The sequence below is a fragment of the Pieris napi genome, chromosome 12 (assembly GCF_905475465.1).
Source record: "Pieris napi chromosome 12, ilPieNapi1.2, whole genome shotgun sequence".
Classification (NCBI taxonomy): domain Eukaryota; kingdom Metazoa; phylum Arthropoda; class Insecta; order Lepidoptera; family Pieridae; genus Pieris; species Pieris napi.
The window spans coordinates 273,161-290,382 of record NC_062245.1 but is presented as its reverse complement, the minus strand read 5'-3'; the positions used below and the strand labels follow the sequence as shown (position 1 = coordinate 290,382).

At 39.0% G+C, this 17,222-nt stretch overlaps 3 protein-coding genes across 8 annotated transcripts in view; 1 reads left to right on the top strand and 2 right to left on the bottom strand.

Moving 5' to 3' along the window:
• LOC125054601 (putative uncharacterized protein DDB_G0282133) lies at nucleotides 1–5,076 on the bottom strand. Its single transcript, XM_047656594.1, has 5 exons — nucleotides 4,868–5,076; nucleotides 2,681–4,771; nucleotides 2,458–2,592; nucleotides 1,688–1,894; nucleotides 1–1,154 (listed from the first exon to the last, which is right to left on the bottom strand). Exons 1-5 carry the CDS (start codon nucleotides 4,887–4,889, stop codon nucleotides 751–753), a joined length of 2,859 nt encoding a protein of 952 aa, XP_047512550.1. The 5' UTR covers nucleotides 4,890–5,076; the 3' UTR covers nucleotides 1–750.
• A 1,125-nt stretch (nucleotides 5,077–6,201) lies between these two features.
• LOC125054816 (putative inactive tyrosine-protein kinase Wsck) lies at nucleotides 6,202–9,124 on the top strand. Its single transcript, XM_047656929.1, has one exon. It carries the CDS (start codon nucleotides 6,373–6,375, stop codon nucleotides 8,545–8,547), a length of 2,175 nt encoding a protein of 724 aa, XP_047512885.1. The 5' UTR covers nucleotides 6,202–6,372; the 3' UTR covers nucleotides 8,548–9,124.
• A 131-nt stretch (nucleotides 9,125–9,255) lies between these two features.
• LOC125054819 (RNA-binding protein Pasilla) overlaps nucleotides 9,256–17,222 on the bottom strand; it is a 33,040-nt gene continuing 25,073 nt past the window's right edge. For 4 of the 6 annotated variants that reach the window (XM_047656933.1, XM_047656936.1, XM_047656935.1 and 1 more), the window contains 6 exons: nucleotides 16,259–16,412; nucleotides 16,016–16,185; nucleotides 15,227–15,406; nucleotides 14,956–15,157; nucleotides 13,382–13,549; nucleotides 9,256–13,299 (listed from right to left, as the gene is read on the bottom strand). In XM_047656933.1, the coding sequence (XP_047512889.1) occupies nucleotides 13,079–13,299; nucleotides 13,382–13,549; nucleotides 14,956–15,157; nucleotides 15,227–15,406; nucleotides 16,016–16,185; nucleotides 16,259–16,412 (1,095 nt within the window). In that variant the 3' untranslated portion in view covers nucleotides 9,256–13,078. Of the gene's footprint in view, nucleotides 13,300–13,381; nucleotides 14,040–14,955; nucleotides 15,158–15,226; nucleotides 15,407–16,015; nucleotides 16,186–16,258; nucleotides 16,413–17,222 lie in introns of those variants that run through there. The other 2 variants (XM_047656934.1, XM_047656938.1) reach the window with 2 other exon arrangements.

The following is a 17,222-nucleotide window of genomic DNA, read 5'->3' as shown; positions in this document are numbered from 1 at the left end:
TATAACTAAACCATTTAATAAAAGCACATATATCATTACACAATTTATATTCAATCTATGTTTAGTTTTAATATTAGCCTGATTAAGATCATAGTTACGATTCCATTTCCGTTCTAAAAAAATTACTAATAACAACACTGGTCTGTTACATAATATTGAAACTAAAACTACTACATTACCTATATTATATCGTACGAATAATAATATCCAACAGGAGTTTCAGTTGTGGCAAAATAAAATGAAACTTGCCAGAGTTTTGTTTTATTTAGCTGAGCATGTCGAAAGAGACATTTAAGTATTTACACAATAAACGTACCATAAGCCTATTGTGTATAGATTCGTTTCTTTATTTTTAGTGATATGAAAGACGAAACAAATTTATATATATTCGTGGCTTTTGGCTTCGGTACCTGTATCAAATATTTAAGGCCACAAACTTATTTGACCCATTAAGGTAAGTTTTTTAAAGCATTAGAAATCCAGTGCCGTGTCTGAATTTAGCAAAAAAAAATTACGTTTCTCTTTTAATTCCAACACACACACCTGTAAAACAATTAGTGCTTCTAGCAACCATAACCAAACATTAGTGCTAGTCAACAAAAAAATTAATAAAAAAAGTATTCTTTCTAAAAGCTAAATTAATATATTAATACCTCGTCGAGCGAGTCGTGTTAACGTGTTGTGTTTAGGAAGATTCGAACCCAGATAATTTTCGCAAGACGCTAATAACGGAGCGAAACATTTAAAATGTCAATTAAGATTCCGCATTTGCATCTGCAACTCGAAGCGGCGATTCGTTCTCACACCCTTAATTATAGTTCTGTTCTCGTTTCTGCTGGCACTTCTCTTCTCTGCGAACGATTTTTCTCTCATTACAGTCTGTTTCGCTATCTCCTTCCGAGCCGTGCTGCCGTTGAGGGAAGGCAATTTAGCGTGTCTCTTCGAATCGTTCGGCGGTCTCTTTGGTTTAACGACAATTTTAGACGAATTCACATTTGTTGTATTTAGAGATAGTTTCGAATATTCGGTCACTTTAGAGTCGCTCGCGAACGGGTTGACGTCAGATTTCATCCTGAAGCCGAATCTCGTGTATCCAGGGTTCACAGATAGTAATGTATGGTTCGTCTCAGATTGTTTTCTCTCAACCTTCGAATCTGAAATATGTATTGGGCCGTTAATGCGCGAGCTTAGATACAGATGTAAATTTTAGTTTGACGATTCTATATAACTGTTGAAGGAAATAAAACTATAAGCAAATTCGATAAACTAAGATACCAGAGACACAATACATCTCACTTTCTGAGAAACAAAGTAGTATAAAAAGATTAATTTACATAAGTCCAAATACATAACATTCATCTCGACGCTTCTACGTAAGCATAGAACTAGAAGTTTCCATGAATAAGATAGATATACCATAGGAATGATACCATCTTCTACTTATCATTGTTCATGTGGACATTTTGATTATTTCCAATCGCCGTCTGTCGTATGTTAGTATATCACCTGATATTAAATTAAAGCAATTTTGTGTATTTGCACTAGTTCAATAACTAGGCTCACTGAGGCAAAATTTGACAGGTTTGGAGAACAAACAACTTTTAATCCGGTTTATTATAATATTATGTATGTATGTCTAATTCAAGAGGATAAAATCACAGGTAAACTAGTCAATGGTTTGACGTACCTCTGTCCTTTTTGGCAGCCGAAGTGCCGGCAGCCAACAAAAGAGCGCGACGAGCCTTGCGTTCCTGACACTCATCGAGAGACTCCATCTTATCGAATTCCTTCTGATGCAGGGCGGCGAAATTGGGCAGCTTCTTTCTTTCCACGCGGGTGATCTCGGATTTGGACTTGGATGGGGTTAATTTTGTTGGAGTGTTTTGGATTTTTCCTAAAAGTTTACAAATATATAAAAAATACAAAGATAATTCATATGTATACAACAACAACAAGTCATTAATAGTATAATTAAATAAATCCTTAATATACATATATAAATAGAAACATATGACATCATAATATCTCTGAAATGTTTCTTTTTAAGATTGAAGAGGAGACTTATGCTGCCTTTCATAAAAGTTTTGCAATAACATAGCTGGTGTATATGTATAATATAATATCACGGTAAAAGAATGACTGTTCAGTAGTTACTATCGTTATTAGCATCACTAGATGACGTCTTCTTTTATTGCTGAAGATGGTCATGAACTAGTTTCAACTCTCAATATATGCAAAATATTACTCATTACATATTGGCCTTTTGTGTTCTCTTCTTGATTTCTCGTGAATGTTCCCAAATAAACAGACATAGGACAAATTCAAGTTCAGGTAGGTCTCTAGTTCTGACGATAAACATCACCTTTTTTCACTTATTGATGATTAGTCAAACCGGCTTACTTGGAAACTCAACTGTATGGGCAAATTTGGTAATTTTAGTTAATATAGATCGTATACCTGAAGCACTTGAGGTCCTGGAGCGAGACACTCCGTTTGAAGACCCTTCACCCAATCTTTGCCGCTTGAAGTCTAGGCCATCTGAGCCACTGTGAGTGTATGACCTTTTGCGAACTGACCTGACACGACACGGTTCTGAAAATAATAACTTCTGTGTTAATCTAAATGTAACATTTTTTTTAATGAAGAATGTTTTAATTAAATTTACTATGGTTACGCTTACCTTGATCATTTAACACAAAACTTTTGTTTGATCCTTTCATACTAGATTTAATAACTTTGCCTTTTATTTGACTTGTTATCATTGGAGTATTGATAGGGCTACAGAACATAACTCTTGTGGCGTGAGGAAGCTCAGCAATAGATGACTTTCGAGTCTTTTCAATAGATCGTGTGACATTTAAAACTGCCTTTTTGTATGAACTGCGCTTTGAGGAAGGGAATGGTGTATGTCCCGGGGATGTACTTAACTCTTTTGGACATGTCAAACCTGTATGTGATTCCTTAGTAAAGGTCCCCTCGCGCTGCAGTGAATTTGAAGGTGTTATCTGATCAGGTACACAGTCAGATGGTGGCGATTTTACTGTCTCGTTATTAGTAATATTTGGACTTATATAAGTAATTTTGGATTCATCCAGACTACTCTCAACAATAACTGGAGTGATGTTATTAATGTTACCTCTTTCCGATTCATCACTTGTAATACTGATGCGTGACATTGATTTGTCATTAGTTATTAATGAATCAGAAGTTATTATTGATGATGAGACTTCTTCAGCTTTATCAAAAGTACTGTTCAAATTGGTACCTTCTTTATCAAAAGTACTGTTCAAATTGGTACCTTCTTTATCAAAAGTACTGTTCAAATTGGTACCTTCTTTATCAAAAGTACTGTCCAAATTGTTATCTTCTTTTTCAAAAGTTGTGTTTAATTTAATTTGAGTATCGATCTGTAGTAACTCTGCAGAATTAGATGTCCGAATGCTGTCTGATTCATGCGAATTAATATTATCAAATGTATAAGCTACCACATCCTTTTCAAATGTTACATTGCTTGTGCCATTTTGTACTGTATTTGAGTTTTCATTTGAATTTAATGTATTTCTCATTGGTGTATTAGGTGTATTGGAGGTTTTCTTTTTGGTAGGTTTATTAACAGTTGACTTAGTGACAGTAGAAATATTACTTGTATGTTTATCAAGAGTTGTTTGTTTTTCAAATGTAGAATCAACTGCTGGAGATTCATATTTTGAAATGCTTTTCTTCTGTAAGTCATTCTTATTTTGTTTCTTTTCTAGTTTATAGATTTCCAATAATGTATTATCATTTGAGTATCTGTTCCTTTGTAAACTGTTGTATTTACAACCTTTTGTTGAATTTTCAATATTGTCATAAACTCTAAGGGATGAATTTTTCTTGTCAGCCTGGTCTACCATTAAAGTTAATGGGTTTTCGATATTGTCTGTAGATAGGTCAGTAAATGTGGAATTTTTAAAACTTGATCTACTTTTCTTATTACAATCAAATAATATGTTGAAGGCAGAGGCGTTATGACTGTGCTCTTCTGTATTATAACAGTTTTCTTTTGGAACACCTTTAATTTTAATTAACTTTTTATTATCATCTTTGCATAGAGTATTTCTATCTTGTTGCTTACTTTTATTAATACCTTTCTGAACTTTTTGCTGCTGACAATCAGAAGAGAATTCCATATTCTCTTTAATGAGAAATATGCTTTCAACAGATGGTTTTAAATTACATATGTTTTTTAACACAAGCTCCTCAGGGCTACCAACATTGCTGGCAGCAGCACTGTGGAAAGAATCAACAGAAATATTACTGTTGTTTACTGAATTATTATTAATGTTTTGATTATTTAAATCTTCTATGACAACCGAACCAGAGCTTGTCTTCTTTTTCATTACTTTATTTTCGGCCTCAATTGCAGCCTTACTATCATTTTCTAGAGCAACACTTTTTACAATTTTCTTTTTTTTTGATTTCTTAATTGTTTTTTGGGATAAGTTATCATTTTCAACAGCTTTTTTCCGTCGGTTTATTTTGATAGGTTTCGCAATATCAACATCATTGATTGTTACTTCGCTTAGAGTATTTCTACGCGATTTACGGTTTCGGAGGGTCATTTGGCTGCTAGCATCATTGCTAATTTCTTCCTCAGACGGATATCGTAAAACATAATGTTTTTTCTTAGACACGGTTGCATCATTACAATTTTCTTTTTGTTTGTGCCTACGAGTTTTTCTTTCGATTTTTACATCTTGATTTAATTCTGATCCGGGTGAGTTATGTAGACCTAGAATAAACAAAAGAAGTCATCATTTTTAAAATTAAAAATGTAAATGTGTTTTAATGGGTGTGTAAAGGGCTGTGTCATAAGAATAAAACTTACGCTTTCCAGACCGTGTGGACATTTTATGTTATTTTTACATGCACGATAATTTTATATCAGAACCAAATTAATTGTAATTGTTTATTTTGATTTTGTATAACCACATATCAAGTAGATGTAAATATAAAACACCGTAATTATAATCCGTTGGCCGTTACGTTATTTGTTCACTTCAAAGTTTAAACCAAATCAAAATTCAAATAGACATCCTTCAAGCCACAGATTAAGTAGACGTATACTAGTTTTGACTTTTGAGTATATTATTAAGTCTAAATAATTGTACTGTAGAAATATAGTCCTTTTCATGAAAGAAGTCCCCCAGACGCGGCGCTGCAATCGCATGACGTAATGTTGCCATTTATGAGTAAAAAAATTACCTATTTTATTTACATTTAGCAGATGTAATTTATCAAATAATACTATTTTCTGCATACATACTTCGATGAAACAATATTTCTGTTATATAAAAAGTATATTTTTATTTACTTATATTAGCGGTGTTCTACCTACTTACAGGGAACAGATGAGAAAATAGGGTAAAGAAAAGTATTACAATGTTTTATTCAGAGTTTTATTGAATAATTGTGATCAGGGGCCATAGGAACATCACTGTCTGAAGAGTGGATGGGAACAGAATCTGATTCTGTTTCAGTATCACCAGAAGATAAAATTGTTCTTTTATATTGATACTATTTCGGACGCGGGTGACTCTTCCCCGGGGTGACAATTTTCTTCGAAGTACTCGCCGCTGTTATACCTTCTTTTGTAATTCTTGTTACAGTTCTCTCTGACACACCTGCAAATTAAGTTTATAATGCTTATGTACTATGAAATATATGTTTTTATTTCAGTTTCATTCGTTAGGTATTTGTTCAAATTTGTCGCAAAAATGAATTTATATCATAAAAGTCCCATCAATACAGCAAAAACATATTATGTGGCAACTCTAAAAAAGTACCTGTTATGGCGGCGACTCTCTTCCGAACATTGTTTAGTGGTATTAAAACACCTTGATTCTTTTGTTCCGCTTCACAGAACTCTTTTACCTTCAATATCATTTCTCGAGCCGAACTTTTTACAACTTTTGGCATTGTAAACAATTTTTAAAATGCTTGATAACATCGACGAACGCAGAATGACAAGTGACAACATGGCTGACCTGTCAAATTTAGTTCAAAAAATCTCCGCGGGACTTCTTTCATGAGATGGACTCTCTCTAAATTCCAATATGAAAATTGTATAGCATCAACCGCCTCTCCAATCTCCATAGACTTCCTTCCTCTATGCAGCTCAGTCCGTCAAACTGTGAATCACGATCGCGATCTCGGTCTATCATCTATGTAACGAGTAACGACTAACGACAAAACAATTTTGTTTTGGAAAAGCATCTCATTTTCTTAATTTATTCACATAAAATCTATAATGTTACTCGTAACAGTTATGGCTTAGCTTAAATTTGCAGTTTAATGTTTCTTTTTCATTTATATAAATTTAAACTATAAACAATGGATCTGCTTCATCTTGTAACTGCAATTACCGTGATTTCAGAGGTTTACTCAGATCGCGGTGATTACATAGGATGCTTCAAATTGTCTGACGAGGTGATTAATACGCATACAGGGCAATCTGTTGATGTCTGCATTTCGGCTTGTGAACAAGTGTTTTACAAGTATGCTCTAATTGGAAATGAGTCAACATGTTTTTGTGGAAACACCCCCGGTAAATTTAAAATGGATTTAGGTGTTTGTACATCACCCTGTCCAAAAAATGAAACTCAAATATGTGGAGGTGAGAATGCAGTTAGCGTTTACGATACAGAAATCACTAAGCCAGGGCCGCCAATGTCTTTAGAGACTTATAATGTTACTGAATCCACTGTTCGCATACAATGGACCGCACCCCAAGCATACACAAGGATAACCAGCTATATAATATGGGCAGTTGTTGTAACAACTTATGCTGACACAATACTGCAACCAATACAGTGGCGAGTTCCCAACAATACTTATCAAACTCAACTTTTAAATCTTCAACCAGGTTCAGTATACAATATCAGTGTAGGGGCTATGTATTATGAGGAAGAAGGCAATAACATAACCGTCAAAGTAGAAACTGTGATTGGGACCCCTGATCCAAGTCCTCCAGATATTAAAATATTACAGAGGAAAGGAAATGAAATGCTAGTCCATATACCAGAGGCAATCAATGTTAATGGTCCTGTTTCAATGTACAGAATAGTTGTTTCCATTGAATTATTTCAACAAGGGTTTATTACAGAAAACTTGGGTAATTATTCATATGCACAAGAAAAAGGACTGCCCTACTATATAACAGCTGAATTGGACCCAGATGACATAAAGAATGATTTTGTTATTGGTGATGAACGAACTTATAATGGTTTTTATAATGCACCTTTAGCATTGACTAATGATATTGATGTATCATTAGGAGTTGTAAGTGAAAAAAATCATATTAAGAAAATAAGATATGCGGAGTCAACAAAAACAATAATATTAAATATAAACGAGCCAGAAGTTGTATCTGGTTTAGTTGTAGGGTTAGGAGCTGGAATTGCAATAGGTATTGTTCTCTTGTTAATAGGATTAGGTCTTCTTATTGTATTAAGGAAAAGAATCAATATTGCCAGGTTAGAAAGAGGTTCTCAGTCTATGCCGCTGAGCCTAAGTGAACCTTGTTTGGAAATAGAAAATGCAGGATTTTTGCAAGATGAAGTTGAAAGAGTAGACTATTATAGTAATCTTAAAAGGAAACTGTGGAACATACCAAGGAACTTAATTGAAATGGATATATCCAATGTTGTGGGAATGGGCAACTATGGCAAGTTTATAAGAGGAACAGTGCAACAACATGGAGTTCAGACAACAGGTCTCATTCAAGTTATATCCGATAAAGAAATAGAGAAACCAGACAAAAAATTAATGCTTCAAGAACTAGATCTACTTATTAAATCCAGTGAACATGATTATGTTATCTCAATGATAGGAATCTGCGAAACAAATACGTCACTATTGGTTGTCCTACAGGATGTCAAAATGACCCTCAAAAATATGTTGCTTGAGAGTCGACAAAGAGATCTACAAAACAATAAGTTTTGTCTATTGCCTGAAAATAAGCTCCTAGAAATTTGTGCAAATGTAGCATGTGGCATGGAGTATCTACACAGTAAGAAAATAATGCATAAAAAATTGTGTTGCAGGAATGTTTTAGTTACTGATAGTGGAGTTCTGAAGGTTTCAGGTTTTGGGTTATCTTGCAACCGTCCCTTGCATAGTACTCCAGACTATACAAGATGGACATCTCATGAGATGTTGCGTCAGACACGATATAACCCAAAAGCAGATGTGTGGTCCTTTGGCTGTTTGATGTGGGAAGTTTTTACTTTAGGAGGAACACCATACTCTCACACTGTTAATAAAGATGTAGCTGCTAGAGTGTTACGAGGTATGAGACCCTCACAACCCTCATATGTTGGTGATGAACTCTTCCAATTGTGTCTCCAATGTTGGCAGGTTGACCCTGATGAGAGACCAACATTCACCTCACTTGTACATGAGGTGGTACCATTCGCTGATGGTCCAGGATCGAGATGTTTAAGTTTGACATATTATAATGGATTTAATTATGAACCTCACATACCAGAGTTTGAAATTATTTCATAGCATAAATGCTCTCTCAATAATGCTATTGCTAAGTCTGATAGCTTAGTATTAAATACATAAAATGACACTGTTATGCTATTGTTGTTTGCCTCACATGATCTTCCTTTGGGGATGCCATTTATTGCAGTCCAAAGATACTATTTGTATTATGTTTTATATATTTATTTATAAGAATGGACATGAAGGTATTTATTTTCCATGTATTTCAGAAATTGTATCACTATACACTTAAGAAATCCAGGTGGTTTTATGCATTACAGTGTAGTTATGAAATGTCATTGTTAACAATATGCAATTGCTTTTAAAATGACTTAAGTTTATAATAAAATTTAAAGCAGCCTCTAAGTAGTATATTGACACGATGTAATGTAGAGTATGTTATGACAATATGTATAGGAATAAGTTGAATTCTATGCACGAAACTTGCACAAGTGATGTAATCTTTATTATTTTAAGGCTTTTGTAATAAGATTTTGTATTAACATTCCATTTTTATTGTGTACTTAAAAAACTGTTGACTTTTTCCGTCCATAAGAATCTCGGCAGCCTATAAAATAAATTATTACTTAGACACAAACTATTTCTGTTATGACCCGCTGTCCGATTTCATCTAATTTGTCCTTAATTCTAGTTAATGAATTAGATAAACGTACTTAAAGCACGATATCTGTTTACACTTTAATTCGATAACTTAAAAGAAAAACAAACTTTATCTTTTGCATTTATTTAATGTTAATATAATAATTATAGACAATGTTCAAGGTACCCTTTAATTGGTTTCCAGCTTTAACACTAAGACATTGTTACCTTCATTGACCTTTTATCAACATTGCAAAACAACAGTAAATCATTGCGATAAAACTAAATTATGTAACTTTGACTAAATTATAGCGAATTTAAAATTCAAAACATTGCATTCTAAACTTAACTATCTCGTAACATTTGCAGACCCGTTTCTAAACCAAGATAACAAAAAATATATAAAATTCCCTTCTTTAAAAGTTTACAGCAAACAATAGATATCAACATATAATAATATACACGTCGAGGCGGCGGACGCGGGTTCGGCCGCCCCACTATACATACTTATAATACGCAACAAGTACAATTCAATAGAATTAGTTTAACATATCAATCTCAACATGTGTAAAGGTTGATGAGACAACGACTGAACGGCGCTTGATACTTAATACGCTTTACCGCTGCCTTCGCCAAATCTGACACATTTATTTCATCATCGAAGTCTTTCGGCTAAAGTTTGCATTACTTGAATAATGGAACTAATACGTGTTTCGAAAGAGGTCCTTCGTCAGCATTAATTAATTAATTATTATTAACATGGAAGATGCGCAAAGGCAGCGACTCGCATCTAACGTACACTCGTGAGTGTACCTCGCGATTCGCACGCGACGGAGGATTGCGGACGAAGCCGCATGAATCGATTTAATTTTAATGACAAATTATATATTACAATTAGTCTACCGTCGCAGGGAAGACTACCGCACGACATCAGGTACATTTCATTAGAATTAGTAAAACAGTCCAACATGTTATACAATAAATTATTTCAGAGTCCATTTAACAATATTCAATTAATTATTATCGTAGTGGCGGTAGTGTCACCGGGGACGGCAGAGCTCCCTACGGTCGGGGACGCGTTCGTGACGATGACGCGAGTTGATTCCTCAGTCTTTAATAAATTGATGACAATGAGCAAGGAGACGCAAATGAAAATGTAATGCAATTATATACAGAAAAGTCGCGAACTTCGCGGGCGCGCGTGCGAATCGCGTCCTCGGCAAGCGGTGTGTGTTGGTGTAATGACGTCGTAATGTTGAGTACACAGCCAAATTCCTATACACAGTATCGAACCTTACAGCTTACTAGCTTAGCGCACCCGACGGCTGCCTTCCTAATCCCGACTATCACTACTTTAATATTAATTACGATAAACCACTCTATTAACAAATTTAACAACATTTAGCTATTAAAATTAAAAGGGGGATGAAAACGCGGGTCTCGGCTCGACGCGCCTTCTACGGACCTCGTTAATTTATTATGGAAATGACAACTAGCTACCTTAAGCCTACAACATCGAATAACCTAGGTGTAACAGTGGCGTGCCAGTGCGGTGCGGACTAACAGGGAGTTTCGGAGAGTCCGGGTACGGGAGGTGGGCGTGCGGAGCTACAAGCGTGCGAGACAATCAGTATCACAGAAATAGTATAACCCTTGGAAGTCTATTTCCCTATATCTCTCCACACGATAAAATTCAGATACCGCACTAAGAATCGATTATTTTATATACTCTCAAATATTGTAACAATTTTATTATAACAACAACATTTGTGTTAAAATTATTTATACATTCCATATTGTTTCAGTCGCCTAACTACGCAAACGGTCGAATGTACTTCACGATGGCCGACTAACTAATGATTCATTGAGATAATTTACAAAGGACAACGGCACAAACCTTCGAATGTAACGACTAGAGCTACTCCTGTCAGAAGCGCCGACGTCTAACTAGAAGAGAAGAGAAGATCACACAACTCGGCAAGGTCCAATCCGTAACTAATTAGGAGATATTCCTTCAACACTGCATTGTGGGTATTTCGCGGCCGTGTGCCGTTACGTTTTCGAATAATTGACGTCATCTTACAAGTATGTAATGCTAAACGAAGTAAATTGAGCTCGTAGAATCGACTTGAGGCAAACGCGTTGACACAACGCCCCGGGGACGCGCGGTCGCGACCCGCCGTCGCCGAGCTCTACCGGCTCGCGATCGTGCGAGCTCCTCATAATTGACAACAAGGTTTTCACGACTACCCCCATTTAGTTTAAAGATAAAGATGAGAAAAATCGAAAGACGAGATTAGTTCGAAGAGCGTAGCCTAACATTAGCCTAGAGCTAGAGAACGCTAGAGAGCCCCAGAGAACTGGGCTGGGGCGCTCGTACCTACATAACACACTTATAACAACATTAGTACTCGACGTCGTTGGACAGTTGCTTACGACAAATCGATCATTATAATAATATCGGAAGTGATCGCTACATTATTCAATTAAATCGGAGATATCTCTCAATTCCTTTCCTTACAAACTACAGTAGAATAACATCCGCCGATTCGTATATAAACGGTTACGCTTCCATATATTTTGTACTTATTTACCATCCCAACGGCGCGGGCGACGTTTAGCTAGCGATGGCACTCGTGAGGTAACGACAACTTAAACTAACCGACGCACAAGTACCTCGACAAAGCCGTCGACGCGATCACAGTTCATTATTGTTTAACTACGAGAGCTCCCGGCCGACCCCAAAAATAACATTTCGTCAACTGTAAATAATATTTTAATATTGTCCTCTCGAATATATAGAAATCTGCATTAAAACCTTTAAATATATTCCACTACTATAACTGGACTCGAATCTGGTATATTGTACTCACTTACACATTTAGACCGACTGCGCCGAACGCTCGCCGAAGCGCTAACCGCTTTACCCGCTCGATAATAATAATAATATAAAAATAAACTTCTTCGAACCCGACGCGAAACGCCTTCCGGCCGAACTAAAAACGTAAAAAAATAATAATAAAATTATAATCGACAATTATTGCATTGCACGTTAGCATTGTATATAATATAAAGTTAATTATGTCGAGAAATTAAAATTACCAACTTTGGTTAAATATCATCGCTCGATCGAGTCGAGTCGACCGCGAATACGTCGTTATACGTCGAATGCGTTAACGAAATATAACTTATCAATGGTAACATTCACAATGAAAACGGAACGAGGAGCGGAGAAACAAAAATAAATGTGCTCGGAATAGGAATATCGGTGACAGATATCACAAAGTCAACGCGACCGCTTTGCGGCTCGACTAAAATATAGCAACTCCAACACTAACGAATACACAAATCGCAAATCAGTATACATAACTCTATTACATCTACGTGTAAATAAATGGCCGACGCGAGCCGAGCCGGAGCCGACTCCGCCTCGGGTCGCGTCGGAAGCTGCGCGAATGTCGGAAAGTCTAAAGTTCACTAGAGGCAGGTAACTGCGCCACTCGGCTGGCTCGGGGCTGCGACGCTTGACTAGAACGGACGCCCCACACGACACGACCCCTCTTCGGCGCGCCTCGATAGGGCTCCGAGTGATTTCGACGACTGCTGCGTCTCGCTTAATAAATATTGCACTTCGCTCTCTCTCTATTTATTGAACTCGGAGCGTTCACTGAACAAAAATCATATAAAAATCTTTACGTGTCGTACGATTATTCACATCCCACAAATATTTATAATAAATCCGAATTACAATTTGAAAAATTCATATATAATAATTATATATACAACATCACGAATGACCAATATAACATTTCACAAATGACAACAATAAGTTACGCAACTTTCGCCATAAAGAAGTGCATAAGGTGTGAATAGGTCGACGACCGCAATTCTAAAGCGATCGCCCGCCGGCGACGACGCGACGCGGGGTCGTATCGTGTGCGTTTCGGGGCGTTCACTGCATGAGCGTGGAGATGGCGTTATGGCGCGTGCGCTTCATTTCCTCTTCTTGGATCTTCTGCTCGATGAGGAACTGCGCCGACGAAATTGCGGTCTGGGAGCCGCTGATGGTGACGATCCTGTTCCTGGTGCCCGGGGCGAAGGTGCCTTTCTTGCTGATCTGGATGTTCGCCCCGGACATCTGCTGGATCTCCACCAGGCTGCGACCGCCCGGACCTGAAATCGCGGATGCGAGGCGGGGCGTGAGTCTTTCGTTCGCGGTCGTCGCACCGTAAAGCGGTCGAGCGACCCTACTCACCCAGGATGGCGCCGACGATGACCTCGGCGATCTCCACGTTCTTGGAGTCCTTGGCGCCCGCGTCGGCCGGCGTGGGGCTCTTGGAGAGCGGCAGCAGCGAGCCCGGGAAGCCGCCCGGCACGCCGCCCACGCCCACCCCGCCGCCCGACAGCGAAATGGGCGCCACCGCTGGGGGCCAAGCGCCAATGAGACCCCGCGAAACGCTCTAAGAGCCCGCCCCGCCGTGCGCGCGCTTACATTAGAACGTTTCGCGCTGTTGCGACAGAGAGCTCGGTTAGCGCGACCCCTTCTCCCACACGCACAGCGCTCTCTCTCCCCTGCCCCTCTGCCCCCGCGCAGCCAATCCGCCCCGGCCCGGGCGATGCTAATGTACTCTTACATCTAACCGTATCGAATGAGAATGGAGTGTCGAAACGAAATCTACAAGCGTCTACGCGTCTACTGAAACGGACGGAGCCGGACGCCCGCGCATGCGCTCTCTCCCTTTACAGCGGTGACATCAGAGGATCGGAGGGGTACTCCACGTCGTCCGATGGTAAATTAAAATAATTTGCAAACAAATTTCCATTAGCATAACCCAAATTGGTAAAATTTTGATCGATAATTTTGTATGAAGAGAGATTCACAACACTCGATTGTTGGTAGCGCTGTGTTGCGGCTAAAAAGAATAGAGAAAGAACAACTTGAATACTACGCTCGTGGGAAGTCAATCGGTCGGAACTCTAGGACTATTCAAATTGTTCCCTTTCTAGCGGTGCCTTGGATTTGTAAAGCACTTCCAAAATAACTAAACTCGCCGACCTCGACTCCTCACACGTAAAGTCGATTCTCTCGGTTATTTTCGGCAAAACGGTGATTTTGAACCCAAAAGCACCGTTTGTGACACAATAGTTATCGTGGTTGTTACAATTTTCAAGGCACCGGTGCGTATTGCCGACTTTTCGTGACTATTGCGTATTTTGGAAAAAGACTAGTGATCGTGACAAAGACAATTACAAAACATTAAAGCCAATGCGTCTAAATCAGCAATACTTTAAAACATGCTAAGTGATTTCAAATTGTGTCTTTTATTCGAGATGATGACTAATAATTCTATTAAGCTACAATTTCAACTTCTCACTACTTATGCTCGATCTCATAATTAATACGGTTTAAACTGAGATGGACCGTAAACTAGTATTCAGATTCAGAGAAGAGCCTCGGCGCAAAGCACGAGTGGCGGACGCGATACATCTAATATTATAATATATCAAAATCCAAACATAGATCCAAAAAGCTATCTTTGTCGTGAGAATGGATCTGGAAAGCCACACCGGAACTCTTCTCTCTCTCTCTCTCAATTTCAGAATAGTTTATTAATTGTAAACATAATGCGTAACGTGTTAAGCGAGCTGATGCTGAGAAATGTGCAATTTTCACAGATTACGAAATAAATGATTCAGTTAAAAACGTGGAGACGGAGCACCGATTCCACTGATCATGAAGTCCTCGAACGACGAAACCCAACAGCGAGAGTAGCTTTCCCTTTTGTCTATTCGGGAGCGACTTCCGTGTCGAGCACGGCGAACACTCACCGAGCGAGACCTGCGACAGCGGGCCGAAGACGGCGTTCGAGTCCTGGGCCGAGAGCGGGAAGTACGCGGCCGAGAGGGCCGGGGGGTGCGGCAGGGCCGGAGGCAGCGCCAGCCCCAGCACGCCGTGCTTCACCAGCAGGGACAGCGCCGCGCCGATCTCCGAGATGCCCGCCTCCGAGTAGCCGGCCTGGCGCAGCGCCACCTGCGACGCGGAGAGGTTCAGATCGCCGTCTTCGGACGGGCCGCCGAGACGTCTCGGCCCGCGGCCTACCTTGATGTGGTCCAGGGTGTGCTGCGTCAGCGGGCTGGACGGCTGAGTCCCCGGCGGCGCCAGAGACAGCTGTAGCGAAACTCCGCCGAGGCCGCTGCCGTTCACCAGCACGCCGCCCACTCCGCCCACGCCGCCGACCGCGCCGCCCACTCCGCCGACGGTCCCGCTCAAGCCGTGACTCTGGAATTGCAACCGCCCTTATCACGCTGCCGCCGCCTCGACCGCGGCCAATTCGACGATAGCCATAAGAAGAAACAGTGAATCGTGCGAAGGTTTACGTCAAAGATGACCCGATGGATTCGCAGAGACCGGTCGGTTAATGAATGATTAATGAGCGATGAACGTTAGCACACGTGAACGGTTAAGTGCGACCACTCCGACACGCCCGCAAGTGCTTTCCATTTCACTCTTTTAACTTAATTCAAGATAAAAGGCGTATAGATTTTTAAAATTTGACTCAATGTACTGGAATTACTAAATAATTATTATAAAATGTATTATTTAGCTATTTCGCAGCGAGAACTGGTTTTTATTAAATTTTAAGATCAATTAATATTTATGTCCAAAATCTTTCATAAGCTAACTATAATCCCGTAGATACTTCGTCATATTGAGAATTGCATCGAGTGTAATCTGTGTCCGCTATTTGTATAGACAACAACGAACACAGAGTAATAATTTTGAAAGCGTATAGTAAAAGGCGTCGCGTAGTCTCAGCCGATGTCCGACAGTCGTATAGTAAAAGCCAATATAGTGTAAGCCAATATAGTGGAGCGTGTCGGATGTCACCTCTGTCACCTCAGCGGTGGCGACGGCGTACGGAGATCCCGTGGGGTTGTAGTTGGCCACGGGCCCCGCCACGTCGGCGTACGACACGTTGGGACAGGATCCGGACTGAGGGTCGTCCACCACCTTCTGGAGGATCATCAGGCAGGCCTTCTTGTTGTTGTCTTTTTCGCCTGGAAATGTGATGAGTTTAAGCAAACGTATCTATAAACGGCTAAATCGACGTATTGTGAAATCGATACCCACCGACGACCGTTATGCACCTCTCTTGCAGCGAGAGTTCCTTGGCTTTTTGCGAGATCTGCACGTAGCTGCCGCTCTGCTCCTTTATCTGCTTTATGTAGTTGCCCCCTTTGCCGATTATCATACCCGCCGTCGAGTTCGGCACTAAAATCTTCACCTAAACATACGACAAACATTCTTAGATCGACTGTTTTTATATATAAAATGTGGGTGGAATTTACGTGGAAATAGGAGCAAACTGATTTGGTTTGGCGACTTCATAATAGTTAAGAATAATATTGGTGTTGAACGTTCTTAAAGGAGACAGTCTAGAACCATTGGCTTCGACCTAATTAATATAGTGTGACTGCATGCATTACTTTGTTTCCGATTACCGAGCAGGATAATCGCCGATTGGCGTGTCGCGTCGACCTTGCCTCGCCCCTAAATCCGTCGACACATTGCAATTGTTTATAAGCAGTTCACTTGTATAGGTAAACGAATGATGGAACACGTTTTCTATTTATACCTACACAAAGAGCGCCAAAGACTTTGACCGCCACAATATCTATCTACTGACTTTGACATAACTGGAACTTCAATTATAAACTAAATACGAATATTAAAACATTAAGTAGGTCGATATTCAGTTAAAGATAAAACATATATAGATAGGTACGTTTCATTGGCAAGTCGTTAGACGCATTACCTGACTGCTTATAATTCATAACGCTGTGGTGAGGACAGATATAAATGAGTCAGATACAAAACGCACTTAACGCAAAACAATTTATAAACTTTTGTAGAGTCGTAATTTTACGAATCTACAACTTAAATAACAACACTCAAGGCACCCCATCCATACTATTCTTTTATTTACTAGACTACCACAATCATTTATAATAAATAAATGAATATATAAATAGAATGTAATATTCGCTATTACAATAGATATACATATAATTATTGTTAGATATATTATGGGTAT